The sequence below is a fragment of the Pinus tabuliformis genome, chromosome Q, assembly GCF_031772625.1.
Source record: "Pinus tabuliformis cultivar Carrire ecotype Pingquan chromosome Q, CPIR1, whole genome shotgun sequence".
NCBI lineage: Eukaryota > Viridiplantae > Streptophyta > Pinopsida > Pinales > Pinaceae > Pinus > Pinus tabuliformis.
Genome location: NC_142296.1, coordinates 47,369,482 through 47,391,968, shown reverse-complemented (window position 1 = coordinate 47,391,968; position 22,487 = coordinate 47,369,482). Strand labels below are relative to the sequence as shown.

General features: G+C 39.4%; 1 protein-coding gene across 2 annotated transcripts in view; it reads right to left on the bottom strand.

Moving 5' to 3' along the window:
• The window catches only part of LOC149218235 (S-adenosyl-L-methionine-dependent methyltransferases superfamily protein), a 176,345-nt gene extending 169,605 nt beyond the window's left edge, over positions 1–6,740 (bottom strand). The window contains exon 1 of one of the 2 annotated variants that reach the window (XM_089383856.1): positions 6,372–6,740. In XM_089383856.1, the coding sequence (XP_089239982.1) occupies positions 6,372–6,605 (234 nt within the window). In that variant the 5' untranslated portion in view covers positions 6,606–6,740. The remainder of the gene's footprint in view (positions 1–6,371) is intronic. The other variant, XM_089383855.1, reaches the window with a different exon arrangement.
• Between the last annotated feature and the right edge of the window lie 15,747 nt (positions 6,741–22,487).

Below are 22,487 nucleotides of genomic sequence, written 5' to 3'. Positions count from 1 at the left end.
TGTATCAGTGTCACATTTTTCCATGAAGATTCAGTTGCCAAACAAAAAGGGTTGCAGAGGACAGAGGTAGTGCTGGCTAAAATAGTGATCAAGCATTGTTTTAAGCAGCAAAAATGAGATTGACCAAGTGCAGCAGAGTGTAAGAATTAAGAACATTTGGTTATCAGTGTATACTTACAGTGCCCATTTGAAATGACTCTTTGAAAGCCTGAACTTCTCATGATGAGCCATATATGATTGGAAGAGAATGAAGTCATATAAGACTGAGCAAGAATCTGAGATAAAGGTTAGCAGCAATCTTGCAAATAGCGATGGCATGATGACAGTAATATGGAAATAAGGCAGATATATCAGTGAGCAGTGACTGTATTCTTGACTTAAATACAGTGACTTTGGGGCATAGCAAGGCAGTGTCACGTTAACCTTTTGACTGTGTTGACTAAGGAATAGTGACCAGTATGACAATAGGGCTTTGACAATATCATGTGGCAGAATAACCTTCAGAAAGGAAATCACCTTGTTTGGAATAATGTCCTTGACCTTGATAGCAACAATGAGATAACATGAGCCCCAAGGGGTAGCTCAGTTGGTCGAGTTCCTATTGCTAAGTACCTCGCTTATCGGGAGGTCACGGGGTCAAATCTCCTCAACGCCCTTGCGGTTAGGCCTTGCTAGTTTGGCCGATGGGTAGATCCCTTCGGGTTGATCTACCTGGATTTTCCCGTGGATGTAGCGGCCACTCAGTGTCCATGAACCACCCTTAAGAAAAAAACAATGAGATAGCATGGCAACAATCTACAGAACTTGGTTATATTGTGGTTGAGAAATATTTGATTTGCATTGCTTGGATTTTCTCTAGTTTATCTAGAGTATGACAGAAGAGATTTGGAACAGTGTCAATAAGGACTATGAATCAATATTAAGTCACCTGTGGCTCAGTTAGATTTGTAGTTGTCAGTTCAAAAGGAACAGAGCAGTCCTCTCCATGGCAAAATCCAAAGCAAGTCTCTTAATATCTTCATTTAGTTAGAAATATTTGTAATATCAAGGTAGGATTCTGCCAAGTTGAATTCATTATTGAATGGTCAGAGCATGTGAGAAAGACTGTCAGGGCATGTTTGTTGATAGAGTTGCAGCAAGATGAGGGCCGATTGATGAAGGTTGAACTGAAGTAAGACTTCAGAGGGAGCTATAGAGTCTCTAGCAGAATAACTTGATGACTCTTCTTAGCCTAATAAAGACAAGTCATGTCCACTAATTATGATGACTCTGATGATGCCTTTAGCTGCATTGACAACCTTGGCATATGGGCCTAAGGATCTATAGTAGAAAAAGGACAGGTTACAGGTGGCTCAATGATTAAGTCTAGAGGAAATTATGAACTAGCTATGTTGATTGAATTATAAAGACGCCATTACTGATGATGCCTAATTAATGACCCTCTCATTTATTAATATAAGAGGGAGTTGACTTTTAAAGTCAAGATAGAAAGACCTAGCCTTATTTTTCTACACTTAAAGGTCTGATGATAAGGAGAAGCGGCGGGTCTGCACATGTATATCTTGTGGGATCCCTGGTGTTCTTGATAAACACCCTATCAGCCATATGCCTTGCTATGAAGACTCTGAGTCAATCTATGAATGAGCCTCATTTATTGATAGTTGCTCAGAAATACACTGCCAGAATATGAGACTCCATGAATATTCCGATATTGTCTTGGTTAGCAGAGTGATGTTATATTACTTGAATCTGTTGCTCTGAGAGCACCATTGAAGCTGAATGCATGACTTACTATGAAGCCACTCTATTAAAGAAGCTCTTCAGAGAGCCATTTGTGCACACCGTCATTGTATATTGCAGAAGAAGATTCCGAGAATCCAGTATTTCACATACCACTTCATATGGTACAACAAAGGACATTCCTGTCTTAAGACATGTTTGAGTGGACAGATCTCATGATGAGCAGGTTGTCTGATGGACATTGTGCACCCTGAAAAGACCAGTTTAGGTTGTGGTCTCCCTGAGTAAGAAGGAGGAAGATCAGTCAAATATCTTCTTCATCAAGATGTGCAAGAAGCAGAGGATTGCTAAGTGCTGTCAAGATCTCTGTTGTAAATCAATATGTTTGCGATATATATATGCATGCTGTTGAATGGAGCTATGAGGCTCCCATTGATCTAGTCTTGATTTTCATAAAGCAGTTTGGCACTATTCCCTATATGAAGGGATTCTTAGCTAAAGATTGAGCTCTGGGAGATCCTCGGGGCTTGGGGTACTTATTGAGCTATGAGCGACCATAGGGTGAGTGGTTCACCTTCCCCTAGTGGTGCGCTGTGTACAAGGTGAGTGGTTCACCTTCCTCTGTGATACCCCATGGTGGTTGACATGTGTGTAAGGTGAGTGGTTCACCTTCCCCTACGATTGTTGACACATGTGTGTAGGACGAGTGGTTCACCTTCCCCTACTACTGAAGACATATGCATAGGATGAGTGGTTCACCTTCTCTAGCAGGTACCCTAGTGAGAAATGCATACAGGCATCTGTTGACATGTCGGTGGGGCATGGTTCATCATTTCCTCTCATGTAGGATGGTTATTCCCTGCGATTGATGGTTGACATGTTGGTGGGACGTGGTTCATCCTTTCCCCACAATGTAGGATGCTCATTCCTTATGATTGATGGTTGACATGTCAGTGGGATGTGGTTCATCGTTTCCCCATGTATAGGATCCTTCCTACTATTGTTGGTTTGCATGCGTGTAGGACGTGGTTCATCCTTTCCCTACTCTTGGTGTTTTGCATGCGTGTAGAATGTGGTTTATCCTTTCCCTAGGATGATTGTGATATGTGACTATGGGAGGTGGTTCATCCTTTCCCTACATATGGTTATGAGATGTGTTTGTAGGATGTGGTTTCTCCTTTCCCTACGAATGGTTGTGAGTAGGATGTGATATATTCTTTCCCTGCTGATGTTCTTGCATCATCCTACCCATGTAGTCTAGGACACATGGGAAGTACTTCTCATCTGGCCAATGAGTTGGGAAAAGTGATTAGGGACCATAGCACTACCGATGGACGCATCGTGTACTGTCGTACTCCCTATGCCTAGGATGAATGATGTTTCTTCAACTTGATCACTTGGGATCAAGTCCGATTGGAGTTCACCCTTCGATTATGTGGATTGACTTTTGTCAATGGAGAGTAGCAAGGTCTTATTACTCACTCTTGATCGATTCTTCTTTATTATTCATATCAGTGTTCAAAAGAGCAGAGCAGAGATCAAATGAGACTCAGAGATGATTCATTGCATCAGGATGGCAGGTTGATCGATGATGATGAATGGATTGGCAGGTGGAATTCTCCCTAGTTGAGAGGGAGAGTTAAAATTTGGCAACTAGGGCCAAATTCCACTTTGGGCAGCTCCTTTGAAGAAGATAATTATTGCATTAAATCCCTCTTTTTGAGAGGATGAAAATCGACCTAAAGACCACCAAATTTGGATAAGGAAAAAATATTTATTTGTTCAAAAGAAATTCTAGAAGTCATAAGTTATAACCTTATCAAGGCGGAAAAAAATTGAAAATTTTAAATTTTAAATTTGCCTCCAAATGTCAAGGTCAACTTCACCTTCATAAGGACAAATTGTCATGTCAAATTATATATAAAGGCATCCTCCATCCTCATTTCATATATCCAAGGGCCCCAAAATATGTTTGCGCTAGCCTAGCACTAGAAGAAGGACGAAGGGTTGATTTGTGGGTTATCCTTCTATCGCAAGGCCGAGATAGGACAGTGGCTGGTCTTGAGAAGTCTTATGGTCACATTGTGTGGATTATCTTGTCATTTCATGTTTGTTATCAAGATCAAATTGATAGGCCGAATTTGGAGGTTGTTTAGAGGACTATCTAAGGCCGAATCTCTCTTTTGGTGAAGCCGCACTTCAGTCCTGTTATTTCAGGAAGGGCTGCAAGCATATTTAAGGACAAAGGAGGCCGAGATGTATAACAAGGTTCAAATCATCCTCCTTAGCTAGTGAAGGGCATCACCGTGCTTGTCCAAGAAGGTTGCAGTTAAATTAAAGAACTTTGGACTAGTCAAGTGGGACACAATGATTTACAAAAAGCCCTAACAAGACTTCGCTTCAGATGCCATCTACAGAATGCCAGAATTTCAATATTTGTTTGAGCCATTTACTGGTTTGGGGCAACGATATTGGATCTACAAAATTGGCAAGTCATTTTGACTTTAAGTTATTGTACTCTCTCTCTCTTCTAAATATTTGATATTAATAATAAGAAGATTTGATCAAGGGTTTTCCCCATCATGGGGTTTTTTCCCTGGCTTGAGCCATATCCTTGTGTTCTCTTGTCTTGGCTTATCTTCTACTTCGATCGTTTATGTTCTTTCTTAAGTTACTGTCAATGTGATAATGATTCATGTGTCTGAAATGCAATGGATTATCAAATGGGCTAATTTGGAATTTGAAGTAATTGTACTAAGCAAAGAACATGTTAACTAAAAATTAACAGGTTTGGATAGTTGAGTTCGAGTTGTCAAATTGAGTCGGGATTGCTTGCGGAGGAGGGTAAAATTCTCTTCGTGACTTTGCCATCTCTCAAAGAGGATTACCAGTTTGGCATCCATTTTATTGTACTCTAAAATTCACTATTGCATAATAATAAAACCCTCTATTGTTGCACCAATTTTCCCACATTGGGTTATTCTGGGGACATTTGTCCAAAAATAACTAGTGAAAATTTTATTGTGTGTGTGCTAGCATTTTGTTAGTTTCCAGTTTATTTTCGTAGTGTTTTTATTTGTGAAGGATTGAAGTGTGATTAATTCAATATTTTGTCGTAGCAAAATAAACCGCATAATTTATCAGTTAGAAGAATTAATTCCAGTTGTTGCAATTTAAGGAAATTTTCACAAAAAAAAGGGGGGGCAATTTTTTGAATCCGTTTTTTACAGTTTTTGGCATTATTTTTCAACCCACCTTTTTTAATTCCCGTTTATGATTTAACCTTGACCAACATATTAGGGTTTTGAATGTTGTGTGATCCTATATATTGTATTGTAAATGGTGAAGTTAATATAATGAGAGTTAGAGGGGCAGCTCTAAACATTTTGTTGGTCTTCCCAACTAAGGATTTACAAAGTAAATCTCTGAGTATTGTGTGTGATTGCCATTGTTTACATTTCTATTTATAAAGAATCTATGTGCATTGCTATACTGTAGAGGTTTAAATCTTATACTTAACCCTCTACTTGCACAAGGGCTACTAGGGATTAACACTTTCTCAACCACTAATAGTAGAAAACATAATCTTCTCAACTCTACCTTGTAAACTAAGCGTAAATAAGAGTTAAATAAACTATATCCATCTAAATTCGGGTCTGATATGCACCTCAAGCACGCCTTTTTTCAATCCACACTCTAATATTTGATACTACAGCCATTTGTATTAACTTGAGATATGCATCCTCAGGTCCTGCAACCTTGAAGTGAGCAGATTCGTGCTAATGCCCATATCCAATGCACCATTGCACACGCAAACAGAAAGTGCTGATGGATTCCCCCAGATAAAAATCAGATTTGAATTAAAAAGGAGGAGTTACAGCTCACAGGTGAGTATTGCACCTGGAGACTGCACTCATACAAAGAGATCTCTCTCCGTACACTCTACTATTCATCAAATGAATGATTACATTATTAAGTACATCACTAGAAATCAGGTAGTTGCAAACAAACTCCTAAACTCTAGGAACAAATCCTAAACTAAGGAGATACGTTACAACTTATGTAACCATTTCTCCATTAATACAAAATAATATTAATTATTTTCAACTCCCCCACCCTCACCCAAGGCGCAGAGCACCTTGCTTCTCTCAGCGCAATAAACTAGAAACCCTTAAGCACCATATGCATGACTATGTACCTTTGAACTGGCACAGCTCAAGTGGGGAAAGCCTTGATAGGGCATTTCTACTTGAATTAAGATTGTACTCAGTATAAAAATTGAATTACTTTTATGGGTTAAGCAAACAAATGGAGTATCGGCAAGTTCAGTTCTACACAGAAAGCATTTTCTCTCTTGCTGAAGTGAAGCTGCACTGCAACATTGTGTTTGGCATTATTTCAGGCTTTCGTGAAGCTGAACTGCTCAAATCTTACTTCGATCATTGTGGCAACATTCTAAGACTGCCCAAAACATAGTTGCGATATCACACTACATCCTCAAAAAAAAATAGGATGATAATTAACATTAATCTAAAAGAAACGGATAAAATTTAGAACAGAGGAAGGAAAAAGTTCTAGAACAGAGGAAGGAAAACATGTCATTGGATGAGAGTGAGGAAGGAAATGGATACCTGCACAGAACGCTGATAGAGTACAAACTTGGATGGTAAGTCGCACGAAGACTGCTCTTCATATTTATATTTTTCGTGTTTCTCTTCTTCTTCCTCGAGAGGAAACTCATCAGCAGTTAAAGGGTGTTGCTGTTGTGGTGGTTCAGAGTCATAAGCGGAGGAAGGCAATGGATCATCATCTGCCTTCAAACGAGAATTACTACGGCCATGCTGTTTCTTTCCATGCTTTCCCATTCAGCTGCACTCCATTCACATACTAACTTTCATGATGCAGAACGATTTTCATGACTGGTATTCGAATTAAGACGAGAAGCTTTTACATATGAACTTCGAAAATGAATGATACGAAATTTTAGGTTTTCAAAATTGTTCCTTACCTGAGAAATTGCATGCTACAAAATTACAACGAATGTCACCGACTATGACGTAAAAAATAGCAGATCCAAGTTATTGAAAGGTATAGAAACATCATCTGGGTGGATACTTTCAAGTGGGGTACGAAGTTGTTAGTCAAACTGTGAAATCTTGATATAATTAACAAAAAAAAAATAGTTGTTTTTTAATAAATAAAATTAATATAGTGAAATTAATAAACTCTGTTTTATCATTTAATATTATATTATATTATAAATTATATTTTATCAAATTAATTTAATGATTATATATTAATATCATTTTATCAATTCAGATTCATTTTAACTTCACATATATTAAGTTTTGAGAGGAATCAAATCTCTTTTCTAAATGTAAAACTTAAAAAAGTTTTTATTTCAAGAGATTTGATTTCTCTCTAAATTTGATAGATTGAGAGTTAAGTTGGATTAATTATTAATTTTATTATTTAGTTAATTTTTATTTTTATATAATTTCACTAAGTCAAAATGTTTTAATTAATAATTTTATATTTTTTTTTATGTAATTTGACCGGCTCAAAATGTTTAGATAACATGAATATAACAAGGCATTACATCTTTTCCACACTTCAATAGAAAGTGTTTGTTGACCCAAAAATTTAATAAAATAATATATATATGTATATGTATATGTATATGTATATATATATATATATATATTGATTGTGAAATGAGAGATTGTTTTTGGGCATGCGGTATTGATGAGCCATGGTATGGTATGGTTAATAATAATCATGGTAAAGCGGGGTGAATATTCATGGTTAAAAATCTTTAATTTTTTCTTTAACAAGATCGGGTATTTGATATTCATTCCAAAAAGAAGGAACCAGAGTTTCCCATTATATAAGTGTTGAAGCGATCAAGGAAGAAGAATATGACAAAAGTCTTGATCTTTCTTTTCCAGTTGTTATATTGATTTCAAAAGTTCCTAGTTTGACTGTTGCATCTAACTTATAGAGCTTCACAAATTGTTGTAGAATCAATTACATTTACAACTCATAACTAAATATGAAAATCAGATAGATGTTGAGAGCTAAAAATTCCTTCTAACTGTGAATAAAAATGGTTCTTGAATGCCGTATTCTTGGATTCTTGTTATTCCTGATTGACTGTCTTCTCCTCTTGTTGTTGGTTTCTGCTGTTAGGATCCAGAGTGTTGGAGCTTTCGTCGGGCTTCTTGGAGATGACATCTTGCAGAAAGTTGATAGTATTCTCTAGATGAGCACATTTGTTGGTGAGTTTTTCGAACTCTTTGCGGTGTTCATTGAGTTGGTGTAGTATGAAGGTTGTCTTGGATTTGGTCTAATTTTGTAGTTGATTGTGCATGGATAAGATCTAATCAAAAACAACTTTAAGTGATTTGCAATGAGAGCATGGTTGAATCTTTGGGAAGCTATCAAGAGGGTCCATTTGGATAGAAGGAGGAGAGGCGGAGGGAAGACACCAAGCAGGCACGGCGGAGGAGGGAGGTAGCGAAAACGCAAGACAGGGGAGCGCAACACATGGGAACGTAGCACCTAGGGAATACACAACACTAGGGAGAGGGGAGGAGGTAAGAGTAGATGGGGAGGAGGGTCAAACGAGTAGCCTGATGGTCAGAGAAGGCATGATTACGAAGAGATTGGGAAGCGGAAATAGCAGAGAAATGCAATCGAGGAGAGGAGTTGATCGACTTGGAGAAGAGCGCTTTGGCAGAGAGAAATGGCATTGAGATTATGAAGCTGACAGAAACAAGGAAGTACGAGATTCTATGAGGGACTTCCCAGAGCACGAGGTGGATAAACTGAGAAGGGGGGAAATAGAGGATTTATGGGATAATTTTACTAAAAACTTCATTGTCTATTTTTATTTGTCCCTGTTGGCTTGAGTGGCCCTGACCCACGTTCAGCATTAATTAGCCAAACAAATCCCTACACTACTGGCCCTTTTGGCATCAGCCCACGGAGCGCGGACCAAATCTCACCCGAAGCAGTATGGGGGGATGCTGGAACCACGTTTATGCACCCTGAGATGGTTGTGATGTCGTTTGATTCCTTCTATCCCTGCCTTCGCGCAGGTCGCTTCGCTTTAGGGATTGCAACAATATCCCTCTATTTCGTCCTTCCATACCACCGCGAAAGGGTACGATCAACCTTCGCGCAGCCCTAACCGGCTACTCGGGTACTTTCGCACTGTTATGGCAGCGTGTCGTGCGAATTCCCAATTAGTCTAAGTGATTCGCTTATCTCATCAAATACTTAAAGTTAACACCGCGTAAGTAGATATTCGTAATTGCGTTCAATTATTCAATGTAATTGCATTCATTCGCGCATCATATAAGCATAATAAAGGAAATTCATACATAAAATATCCAAACACATCAACAGAACAAAGACACAGAAATTGCAGAATATCTCCTTTTATTAATATCTTCCAAGTGTTACAACTTCTGCCCGCCTTATGCACACAGTTGTAGGGGCCCGCACACTCAGCTATGGACTTCTACCCTAGGTCTCTGCACGCTTAGCTATAGAGCCTCTACCTACACTACGACCCAAGACTTAGACTTCTTCTTCAGAGCTATCACTCTATTGCATAATCTGCCATTCTCTATTTTTTTCTCTTTAAACTACTTAGAGCTTAGCTCTTTTTATACAATCCCATGGTATGTGGACCATGGGTAGGTCTCTTACAACCGACTTTACTTTACAAAACTAAGGACGGACTACCCTTTTTGACACTTAACACCTTTTCGCTCCACGACCACAAAATGTGGAGTCTTAACAATTATATCACAAAAATTGACTTAAACATGGGCTTTTAGCCCCAAAACTGCCCTTGGGTGATCTCGCTCCCAACAGGCCCCCAACACAAACATCATGACTCGCTCTCGAGTCAATCGGTAGGCGCAGAGGTCTTTGCGCGAAGCCCGTCCAGCTCGATCTGGATGACCGCAACTTCGGTCGTGCACTGAGTTGCTGCCTGCTTCGCATCTTCAACTGTCTTCTTGGTTGCTGCTCTTGCACTGTCAGCCTGAAGCTTTTGTTGCGTCGCTTGCAGAGTCGCAAGCTTGCCTTCAATGTTTCCTGTGACTCCGTAAGCTTCCTCCAGCCTAGGTAGTGTATTTTATAGTCTCGCGCCTCCTTTCAGCTGCCTGAAGCGCTAAGACTATGCTACCTTCATCTAGTCACACGGTCAGACCGTCGGTGTATGGCTTCAAGTGACTGCTATGCACCTTTCCTGGGAAGGGTTCACCATTCAATTGGACCAGTTGTACCGCTCCATCGTCTGTAATCTCCTTAATAACATAAGGCCCTAACCATTGCATCCTGAACTTCCCTAGAAATATATCAAACTTACTATCATATAGCAAAACCAGGTCATTTACCTTAAATGTGCGTAGCTTGATGTGTTGATCATGCCATGCCTTTTTGCGCTGCTTTTGGACCTGCTGGTGAAATCCAACCAAAAAACTTTCTTCCTCCAATTCACCCAGTTGTGCGAGCCTCTCCTCTCTGCAATCCGTCATACCTGTGAGCGTTGTTATGCATACTAGGCACAATGTATTCCATAGGCATTACCGCTTCAACACCATAGACAAGCCGAAAAGGGGTTTGTCCAGTCAATTTCTTGCATGTCGTTCGATAAGCCCACAGTACTGCAGGTACGCATAGGTCTCAATCACTTCGCTGAGCATTGCAAACCTTGGTCAGCTCATTTTCGAGCACTTTGTTGAACGCTTCCATCGTCCCATTAACTTGCGGGTGATAAGGCGTACTATTCTGGTGGTATACCTGAAATTCCTCTGTCAGCGCGCTGATTGTCTCATTCAAGAAGTGCATATCGTGATCATTCATCAAGATCTTTAGACAACCAAATCGCGTCAGTACATGCTCAAAGAGGAAATTTGTAGTGGTCACGCCTGTGCAATCCTTCACAGGCTGTGTCTCTGCCCCATGAGTCAAATAATCCATCGCGGTGATAATATACCTTGCTCCCATCTTTCCTTGTGGCTGAATAGGTCCCACAAAATTTATCGCCCACTTCTCAAAGGGTTGCAACATCATTTGTGGATTCAAAGGCATCTCATCCCTCCGTGATGGCCTCTTAGTCCTTTGACACACATCGCACACCTTACAATATGCTTTTGAGTCCTGATGAAGGGTTGGCCACCACAACGCGACACGTAGAAGAATCTTTTGCGCATTTGCTCTCCCTTCATAATGGCCTCCTGTGGCGCCCCCATGAGTGTCCACGAGGATGCTACTTCTTTCGAACTCAAGTACATACCGTCACAATATCTCATCAGTCCCCATCCTGTACATATGCCCAGCAATGACAGAGAAATCTGTCGCGCGCACCACTAATTCCTTCTTTTGCTAGACAGTGTATCCTTCCGGTGCAATTCTTGTTGTTAGGAAGTGTATTATATCCTCAAAATGACCATCCGCAATGCGCACTACAAATAGTTGCACGTCAGGCAATCCATCTTCCAAGTTAGTGGGTTCCTCCCCTATTTCGATGCGCGACAAATGGTTTGGTCTTGCGTTCAAGCATCCAGGCTTCACAACCATTTCAAAATCATACTCCCGGAACAATAAGAGCCACCTGCAGATTCTCCCCCCCAACACAGGCTTATTGACCAGGTACTTCAACGCGGAGTGATCTGTATACATCTTGAAATGGCCTCCCAGCAAGTAGTGCCTATACTTCTAGAGCGCATACACCATAGCTAGCCCTTTGCGCTCAGTGGTGGAATAATTCTTCTCTGCTTTGGCCAATTACGCGCGCGGATAATCCTGCCCATCATACTTTTCTGTCAGTCACATCTTAGGCTTCCCAAATCATGTTCTCATTATCCTCCTACATTCACATCAATCATCAAAGCTTCCTTTATGCGTACCCCACCATCTTGTAGGCGTAGCACGCAGTGCCCAGTCCAACGCCTGGAAACGCTGCTTTTCTGGTACATCCCTTTTAAATGCATCCAAAAATATATCTACCTCATTTAGACCATCATAAGTAGGCAGATTTCTTACCTCTAACGACACACAGCGTAGTGATCGGATCATCATGTTGCAATTCAGCGTAGTTACTTCATGTAACCGATTCTGCCAGCATTCTAGTTCTTCATCGGAGTCTGAAGTGCAGGAACTTTCGCGATCCCACGTAATCCGTCCATCCGCGATGAGATTCACCCAATCTTGGTCTCGCGTTGTTATCTTATAGATACAGTCTAGGTCGTCATCACTATCATAATTGCATACTTGTTTAGTATAGTGCGATCTTTCAGCAGGATCGAGGGGTACTATTACGTGCAACGATTTCTTCTCAAAGATCATCTTTCACTTCTTTAGATTGATTACCCCATTCATATCAGTGTCCTAGTCAATTCCCAGGAGTGCAGGATAGGGATTGTTGTCATCCACTATCTCTATTACTTCAAAATCAGCTAACGCGCTCGCTCCCTCAATATCCACGATCACCCCCTATAGCTTCCCCATGGGGATGATCTCTTGTTGGTTCGCCATCCTTAGCTGAATTGGAGACCATTACAGCACAAGTCTCCCCATTCGTTCCCAATTCTGCTTCGGTAGGATGTTCGTGTCTGACCCCAGGTCCAAAATAACTTGATCCATCTCATGCTCTCTTATATGTGCGGTTACTCTCATCTCCTGTCACATCCTTGTTTTATACTTGCCAATTTTTCATATTACGCGCAGCTCACCCGGCATAGTTCCAACGCATCTGTTGATAAGCTCTCGTAACCCTTTCATAGCCTTACTATCACGCAGTAACTTCATGCAGGTCTCCAGTAAAGTTGTGAGCATAGAGGGGTCCATCGCCTGTTCAAGCTTATCCTTGCTTCTTGAGGTGGAGGCCTCATCGAAGCTCTTCTTAGCTTCCATGAAGGTTTCACGTTCATGCTCCAAATCGAACTCAGCCTCCTTCATCGGAGCTTTGTGAACCCATTTACTGTCTTCTGGTTGTTTCCCCTTGTCATCTCCTATCGCGATTCCACTTCTGAGAACTATATTTACATTTGGATCTTCCTCGTGCGGCTCAGACCTCATCATTTATAGGTTCTGAGTCGGCAGAGGTGGTAGCGCCTCTTTGTCACATATCCTAGCTATCAGCGTAGGACAGTGTTCCATTTCATGATCAAACAACGTTCAATACTTGCATGACAGACACGTTGGATTAGTGCAATCACGGGCATAGTGTCCTAGTCCTCCGCAATTGTAGCAAATCAACTGTTCTCAACCTCTGCCAGGTCCTCCTTTGCCTCGGCCTCGTCCGCGCCCCTGAAATCCTGTCTGCGCCATCCTTGCACTCTAGTCAAGGAGTTGTGTTTCGGCCTGAACCCTATAGGCGGGGAGTTCTATCCATCATCAATTCATAGCTCCTGCAAGTATGCTCATCATGTCCTACCGACCTACAAAAGTTGTAGAACAGTTGTTGCAGTGCTTGTACAAACTTCTGTAGCAAGTGATAGTTATCTCTGGCATGTTTTCCGACTACCTGACAGATAGTGCACCATAATGCAGGCCCCACGCTAGGTCTTGCTTGAGCTTCTCGCCTCAAAGGCATCAGTCCTCCTCCTGCAATGTAGTTCGCAAAGGCCAGGCAATGGTCTTTGTCATGACCCTGACTCTTGCATTTCATGCACCATACCTCCTCGCGCACCTCTAATCGAACCGTCCTGTCCTGCTTTAGACTTTGCATCTTAAGGCATAGGTTCTTTAGCTACGCATGGATCTACTAAACCCCTAGATTTGGATCTTGCATCGGGGTTTCATGTAGCCTCATGGCAATCTCCAAGGCCTCTGCCTGAGTCGTTATCTTCTGCTGCGATAACGCACTCCTTAAGTGTGGTAGTAGCGAAGCAACAAACCACTCACAATGTTTTCCATCTGTCAAATTCATGTTGGCTTTGTGGATTGTACATTTCAACCTCTAATCTAGTTCCCAAGGCATCTCACCTGGTTGCATCGCGATTTCTTTGAATCCCACAATTGACTGTGCCTCAAATTTAGGCCTACTAAATTCTCTATTCAGTGTTGCCTAGATGTCCGCCACTCTAGCATTCGGGTTATCGTTAGAGTACTTAATATACCAGGTTAGCGTGCGATCCTACAGAGCACTAACCAACGTCGCCTTCTTTATATGATCATCTGTAACACCTTGAGCTTCCCATACATCCCTCACAACAAACCAGAATTGGTCCAGGTCTTCATTTCCCAAGCCTTTGAACAAAGACAGCTTCACTGTATTTGCCATACTGAACTGCGATGGAGGTGGTACGGGTGAAGTTGGAGGTGATGGTGGTGAAGTTGGAGGTGACGGTGGTGAAGTTGGAGGTGGTGTGGACGGAGGTGGTATTTGTGGGAATCCTTGTCTTATTAACTGGATAGCACTTTGCGGAGAAACCTTTGCTATCCCTTCTTCGTCACCTCGCGGAGGTGAAATCAAGGGACTATACTCCGGACCCTTTCTTCCGTCGTTCCTGTAATTTTTTCCACTTTGCATAGTCCCGAACATCAAGGTAGTTGCATAAACCGTTTTTCGCACAATAACATTTTAATCCAAGTATTCAAATATTTTACATACTTACCTCGTGGTCCTTTGAAAAAGCGTCACTCCGCCTCGTTGTAGCTAACTGAGGTGTCGATCGCAAATTCAGTCACAAATCCTCTTATGATGCAATTGAGCCAATGATCGACAGCGCGGACGATCTTATCCTCCGACGCTTCCAACCTTCGCACTAGCTCTAGGGTCCACACAATAGGACCGTCAAGTTTCCACCTTCCTTAGCTATCTGCTAGCTTCGTGATCCACTTGTATAGTTCAAAATGGCAGGAGCAGAAAAAGATCTCGTGGATCTCTGTATACAGGTATTTGTCCAACCACCGTTCCTTTGTCAGTCGCGGGTCCCTATTCTCCCGCGCCGCAAATTCATGGATCTTCCTATCCAACCAGTCCCCAATCTCCTTCTTAGTTGGATTCCAGTGATACGACATCACACATCTCTTATGTAGATTCTAGTCCCAGCAACAGAACCATTTGTTGGCTTGAGGGGGCCTGACTGAGGTTCAATGTTAATTAGCCAAACAAATCCATACACTACTGGCCCTTTCAGCATCAACCCGCGGCGCGTGGATCGAAGTCTCACCCAAAGCAGTATGGGGGGATGCTGGAACCAAGTTTCTGCACCCTGAGATGGTTGTGATGCCGTTTGATTACTTCTATCCCTGCCTTCGCGCAGCCCTAACCGGCTGCTCGGGTACTTTCGCGCTGCTATGGCAGAGTGCTGTGCAGATTCCCAATTAGTCTAAGTGATTCTCCTATCTCATCAAATACTTAAAGTTAACACCGCATAAGTAGGTATTCGTAATTGAATTCAATTATTCAATGTAATTGCATTCATTCACGCATCATATAAGCATAATAAAGGAAATTCATACATAAAATATGGAAACACATCAACAGAACAAAGACACAGAAATTGCAAAATATCTCCTTTTATTAATATCTTCCAAGTGTTACAACTTTTGTCTGCCTTGTGCACACAGCTACAGGGGTCTGCGCACTCAGCTGTGGACTTCTACCCTAGGCCTCTGCGCACTCAGTTGCAGAGCCTCTGCCTACGCTATGACCCAAGACTTAGACTTCTACTTCAGAGCTATCACTCTATTGCATGATCTGCCATTCTCTATTTTTTCTCTTTAAACTACTTAGAGCTTAGCTCTTTTTATACAATCCCATTGTCCGCGGACCATGGGTAGGTATCTTATAGCCGACTTTACTTTACAAAACTAAGGCAGACTACCCTTTTTGACGCATAACACCTTTGAGCTCCACGACCACAAAATGCGGAGTCTTTACAATTATATTACAAAAATTGACTTAAACATGGGCTTTTAGCCCCAGAATTGCCCTTGGGGGATCGCGCTCCCAACAGTCCCTGGGGATGAGCAACAACATTATTTGTCAACTACCTTATTGTTTTCTATCAATATATGATAAAAAGTGACATTTCCCAATTTTTTTAATTGGTAATGGATTATGGATGTAATTTTCCTGAGGTTTGCATTTTTCGGCTTTGCATTCTTTACCGTTTGCTAAATAAGGACTGAGGAATCTCCAAAGATGACAGGATTCAAATAATTTTTCTATTTAGAATTTGAGATCCCGGAAGAAAGTCATAAGCTTCAGCTTTGTTGTTGGTTTCAATACCAAGACCCCATTCGAAGGTCGTCAAGTTTCTCTTTTCTTGATCTATTACGTAGCGTCCATCACCTGCTCTGCCTGGGTTGGATTTTGAAGCACCATAAAAAAATAAGCATGGCCTTTTTACAGTATCTAACCATAACAAAACTCCTTTTTTTCAATCGAAATTTCCAATCTTTGAATTTGATAGGAACAATTCTTAGTGGACTGATCTGATACAAAACTAATCCATATTTTTTCTTCATGTTGGAGGATACTATAATCTTGATTTTAAACTCTTTTTGCAAAAAGGAATTTGGATGATAGCCCCTAAGTTTTGGAAAGAACTTTTCTGACTTTTGGTTTGATGTTTTGGAAAATTTGTTTGTTTCTGGCAAGCCAAATTTGCCAACGTAAAAAAGAAGGGAGACTATTCCAGAACCTCTTTATCAAGTTCTTGTTTTTTAAAGAGTATGGATATTTGTCTTTCCATTTTGAATAGAATTCAGAGATGCTGATATTGAAATTAATGGTGGCTTCAATTGGGCAAACCAACAAAGTCCATCATTCTTCAACAAATTTGCAGTCTAAGAATAAATGTTGGATAATTTCTTCTTCTTCTTGACACAAGGGAGATCAAGAGGGATCAAGAGTGCCTTTTTTCTTAAGGTTTTCTGCTGTAAGAATCTTTCCTTTTAACAAAGTCTAGATGAAGATTTTAATTTTTTTGAAGACTCCTTGTCTTCCAAACTGTTTTCCAAAGGGACCAATGCTGATGATCTTGTTTTTCTTGAAGCTTCATATACCATAATTTTACAGTAAAGTATCCTCTTGTTGGGTTCCATTTTAATGAATCTTGATGACCGAAACTGATAGGAGCAACACCTTTGAGATGAGACAAGAGAAGGTCCATTGAGATTTGAGATCTGGGAGAAGGTTGGAGGAAGCCAACATTCCTAAGAATTGTCATTCTAATGCCATTTTGAAATATGTTCTAGGGAGAAAATTCCCTTATTAATCATCCAAGATTTGAGAATCTGAATTCCATGGAGATCAAAGAGAGGAGGATTGCCCATGATACTGTCACTCCAAAGATTTATGTCCTGACCACCTCTCGGGATTCTGGATGTGTTTTATTTGACAAGAGGGAGGTTTTTTTTAATTAATTTCCAGATTTGAGAACAAGGTCTTTTGGGCATTTTCCCAGTGAAAAGGGACTTTCGAGAAGAGTTTAAATATTTTGCCTCCAAAACTTACTTCCACCAGGTGGACTTTCCTGTTATAAATCTCCATATGATCTTTGCTCCTAAGGCTATATTTATTAATCCATTGAGATGAATGGAAATACCTCCTTTTTCAAATGGAGCAATAACTTGTTTCCAATTTACTAAACTGAATTTTTTTGTCTCATATTTGCTTCCTTGCCATAAGAAATTTTGATAATAAACTCAATTTGCTTATGAACTCCAGCAGCGGCATGAACGGTAGCAAATTGATAGATAGGGAGAGTTGTTAAAACAAATTTGATCAACGTTATCCTCCCAGCAAGGTTAAGCCATAGGATGCCCCAATTTTGAATTTTCTTCTTCATTTTCTCTATAGAATTATGCCATGTTTCTGGCTTCATAATTTCTTTTGTGATGGGAAGTCCCAAGTGTTTAAAATGATCCCAGTTTGCTTGGAAATGAACTCCTAATATTTGAGATATGTGTCGAAGAGTTCTTGCAGGGACGTTCCAACCACATATATATTTTTTTAAGTTGTTTAGGAGGCATCTGAAAACCTCCAAGAAACTGTCCAGGATGCTTTTGAATCTTCTAGCTGCAGTACATGAGGCACCTCCTAAGAATAAGGTGTCATTAGCAAATAGAGAGTGGTTAATACTCTTGACACCTTTGCTAAAAAAAAGGCCAATGATAGTTTTATTCCACCTACAATGTTCCAAGTTCCTGTTGAGAGATTCGACCATTATAATGTAGAGGAATGGGGAGAGAGGGCAGCCTTGTCTTAAGCCTCTGGAGCTTGAAAAAAACAGTTAGGCCTTCCATTGATAAGTGGGGAAATCTAGGGGCCTATACTGCAAGCTTTAATGAGATCTATGAAATCATAAGCAAAGCCAAATTTTAAGAGGACATCTGAGAGAAAAGAGAGGTTGACTCTATCAAAGGTGTTATCCATATCAAGTTTCATGATGAATCTTTGTTCTTTTCTGGCTAAGCTTGAATGAATAGCTTCTTGAACAACCATCATACTATTGACAATTTGCATGTTAGGGACAAAGCCTCCTTGATTTTTGGAAATCAAGTTGGGGAGAAGAGGTTTAATACGATTGGCTAAGATCTTAGATATAATTTGTATGAGGAGTTGCAAAGAGATATGGGTCGAAAGCGGTGAAAGGAGGAAGGTTTTGGTTTTGATTTTTTAGGGATAAGAGTCAGATAGGTGGAGTTAGTGAAGCCACTTTTTTTTCTTTTTTTATCTGAAGACCCATATGATCATCTTTAGAAGGTCTTTTTTTATGAGCAACCAGAAAGAACGATAGAAAGCTATGGATAAACCATCAGGGCCCGAAGCTTTATTTTGTTGAATATTCCATATGGTTGATTGTAGTTCATCTTCTTCCACTTCTTTTATGATTTCTGAATTTTTCTCTTCAAATATCTTATTAGGAAGATATCTTATAAATTCTTCATAATTTGGATTTACAAGATCAACTAATAGCAAGCTTTTGTAATGCTGATGAGTGTTTTTTTATTTCCTCATGTCCCTTAATTTCTATCTCCCCTTCTCCTTTTATTGACCCGATATCGTTTTTAATTTTTCTCATTTTGGTGGTGTTATGAAACAAAACAATATTTTCATCACTGACTTGAATTCACAAATTTCTAGATTTTAACCTCCAAGTTTCTTCCTCTTTCCTATTGTTTTATATATCTCTCAATGTAGTTCTTTATCTTTCAACTAATTTTCTTTTTTTACTTCTCCTTCCTCTATGTTCTTTTGCACTTTTTCTATCTCTTTCTGCAAATTAATTTTCTTTTGTTGAGATTCTTTGTAGTGTGTTATCGCCCAAATTTTTAAGTTTTTTTTAACATTTTTTAGTTTTGTCTCCCATACAAAACTTGGACATCCATTTATACTTTGTTTCCATACTATTATGACCAATGATATGACTTCTTCATAGTTGACCCAAAGAGGATTATATCGAAAAGGAAGGGGACCTATATTTTTACTTTCCCAAGTTTGATCGCTATAGGCTTATGGTCTAAAGTTGCTAAAGGAATAATCTTTGAAATTACTACATTATAGTCTGATAAAGTTGCTAAAGGAATAATCTTTGAAATTACTACATTATAGTCTGATATAACACTATCTTAGATTAGAAATCTGTCTAAACGTTCTTTGGTTCGTTATATATATATATATAAATTGAAAACATATTGTTTTATTTCTTTTATCTATTATTATATTCCGTTCTCATTCTTATTATTTTCATTTTATTGTTTGGTTCATTCTCATTCTATCGTTCTCTTATTATCCTGGTTTATTATTTGTTATTAACTATTTTATCTCTTTAATAATTATTATGTTATTCTCCATTAAATTGGTAGTTCATAATGTTGTTGACATTCATGGACTATACGGCTTGGGGTTTGTCATTTTGCTTTTCTTTTACCAAATAGAACGGTTGAAATTGTCTTTTTGCATTTTTTTACCCAAATAGAATGGTTAAATTGTCGTTTTTTTTCAAAACAATTAAGAACGTTACATAGATCTTAATATAAAGTAAAAAGCAAAAATAAATACACACCTTTAAACTACGAAACCTAAGTAATGAAAAAAAATTGCAACTAATCATTAAATATTCACGCGAATAAAATAATGGGGATCATGCACTATCTTTCTAGCACATGATTATAACAATAATCCATTGCTTGAGAGACCGCATGGATAACAAATCATTGATGAAATGTTTTAATAGCAATTGGTCCGGATTTATTTACTTATGATGTCTAATCTTTTAAATTAAATTTAATAGAGGACAACAATATTGACGCTGCTACTAATTATACGAACTTACATTTCGTTAGTTTGTAGTTAATATTTTTGCATTGTGATTATTGATGATAATGATGGTTAACATCGAGTGAGATCAAACTTTGGTCTATTTGACCTAAAGAAACAAATTATTTAGTTTGATTCAAGATTTTATTCCTATGCTCAAAAACCCTGGAGAGAAGCCTCCCGAGCTCACTATAATTTTGACATCATAAAAGGTTAGGAAGGTCAGTATTGTAACAAAGATTATGAAACTGAGATCTAATGTGGTTATACGCGGGCCACTCTAAGAGGAAGTGATTTTCATCCCCGATGTTCATATTCTCACAGAGATGGCAGATCCTTTCCATCCATGGTGTTTTAGGAATTGCCCAACGACCTGTTTCACTATGGAGCTCATGAGAGTTCGTTCTAATCTTGGCTATATTAATTTTCTTCTTTGAGCTAGTTAAAACAGAGAGATACTTTTGATCTTCTAGGGTGGGGTTGATGACCTCCTTATAATATCTTAATTTTCTTTTAGCTGCTAAATCTTTCTCACACCACATTTTTTCTTTGAACTTAGAAGTAACAATATTTTTAATGTTATTAATGTTTTGCAATGCAACATTCTCGTCGATCTCCCAATGGTTTAACCAGGCCCTGGTGTCTTTATACCAACCTCGTTTAAGCTTTAGGTGGTTTTGGATGGAATTTAAAGCTAGCTTAGGAAGTCTATGGTCTCCTATGTTATTGAGTTTGTGCTTGTACAACAGAAGCCTAGTCATAGTTAGGCTCTCGATAGGGGAAATACCCACTTCTATAAGGAGAATATGATAGGGTGTATTGCTTTTAATTTTGAGGTTATACGTTATAAAACGCTTCTGGATTTTCTCAATCTTTCTCCAGGATTCTCTAGAGATGCTGCAACCCCAAACCTCACATCCATATAAGATAACAGGAGTGACTAAAGTTTCAAAGTGGAACTTCTTTCTATCCCACATTACGAGGTTTGCTGTTTTACAATTATTTTCAAGACCAAAATGAGCTTTCCACCCCCATTGATCCTTTTCTCAATGCTATAGTTCCAGTTGAGCTTGTGATGAATATCAATTCCTAGGTACTTGTAGGAAGACACTTCCTCCAAGTTACTATTTCATACATAAAATTAGGGTAAGTGTCCTTCTTGGATTTGATAATCATAACTTTTGTTTTGTCAGTGTTAACGGTCATACCCATGGTAGAGCAAAAATCCTCAAGGAGTCTAAGCTGCTTATCAAGATCAGATGGGCACCTTGCGAGAGGAACAATATTGTCAACATAGAGAAGAATGATGATGACTATTGCAACTAAGATCGTGCTAGCACAACCTACTTCCTCTAAACAACCTTCTAGCTTATTGATGTAAATGCCAAATAGGGTAGGGGAGAGGGAGAAACCTTGTTTAACTCCAATATTACACTTAATATCTTTCAACCGCCCCTCATTGCACTTTAACTTGGCAATTACATTCTCGTATAACCTTATAGCGGCAACTCTCAACTCGAAAGGAACCTTTAGCTCTTCTAATATTATTCCATAGGTTGTTTCTAGGAACCGTATCGAAGTCCTTTCTAAAGTCCACAAAGCAACAAAAGAGATTGGATTTATCATTGCGACATTCCTCCACAATGATCCTAAGCGTAACGAGGTGGTCCGTCGTTGAGTGTTGTCTTCTAAAACCCGCTTGGCCTTTAGCCCGCTTACCTTTACTTTCAAGCCATATGCTCAACTTCTTTTCCAAAATAATACCATATAACTTGGCTAAGAGATGGTTGATCATAATTGTCCGATAATTAGAGGGGTTATTTGTATCCCCACTTTTAAAAATAGGGATAATGAGGCTCTGAGTACATGGTTTAGGGGACCCTTGCTTGACCGCTTGATTGAGAAGCTTGTGGATGTGGGGGATGAGGATAAGACCTCCAATTTTTAAGATTTCCGCCTGGTAACCTTCAATGTCCTTAGCTTTCCCGTTTGCCACGCATTTAACCCCAAAATCAATGTCTTCTAATGAGAAAACTTCTTTCGTTGTGAGCAGGGTTTCAAAGTTATCCATGACATTTGGAGATTCATAAAGCTTTTTAAGATAGGAAATCCAGTTGTGTAAAGAAATTTTATTATTATCTTTAGTTTTCCTAGTTAGAATCTACCTCCAGAATTTCTTAGGAGCTACCTTAGAGATGTGTAAGAGATTCTCTTGTCTTTTACAAATATACTGCGTTTTTTTCCTTTTAGTTAGGGCTTTGTATATTTTTGTCTTGCCAATTTTAAGAGATTCATCAACATCTTCCTTAATTGCTCTCCTCGCACTTTTACAATCTTTGTCATACCATGGGTTGATTTTGCTATTTCCTTTATTACTTGAAACTTCAATTGAGAACTTGTTAATAGAATATGAGAGGGTTGTAGTAAAATTATGATAGAGGTCTTCTAT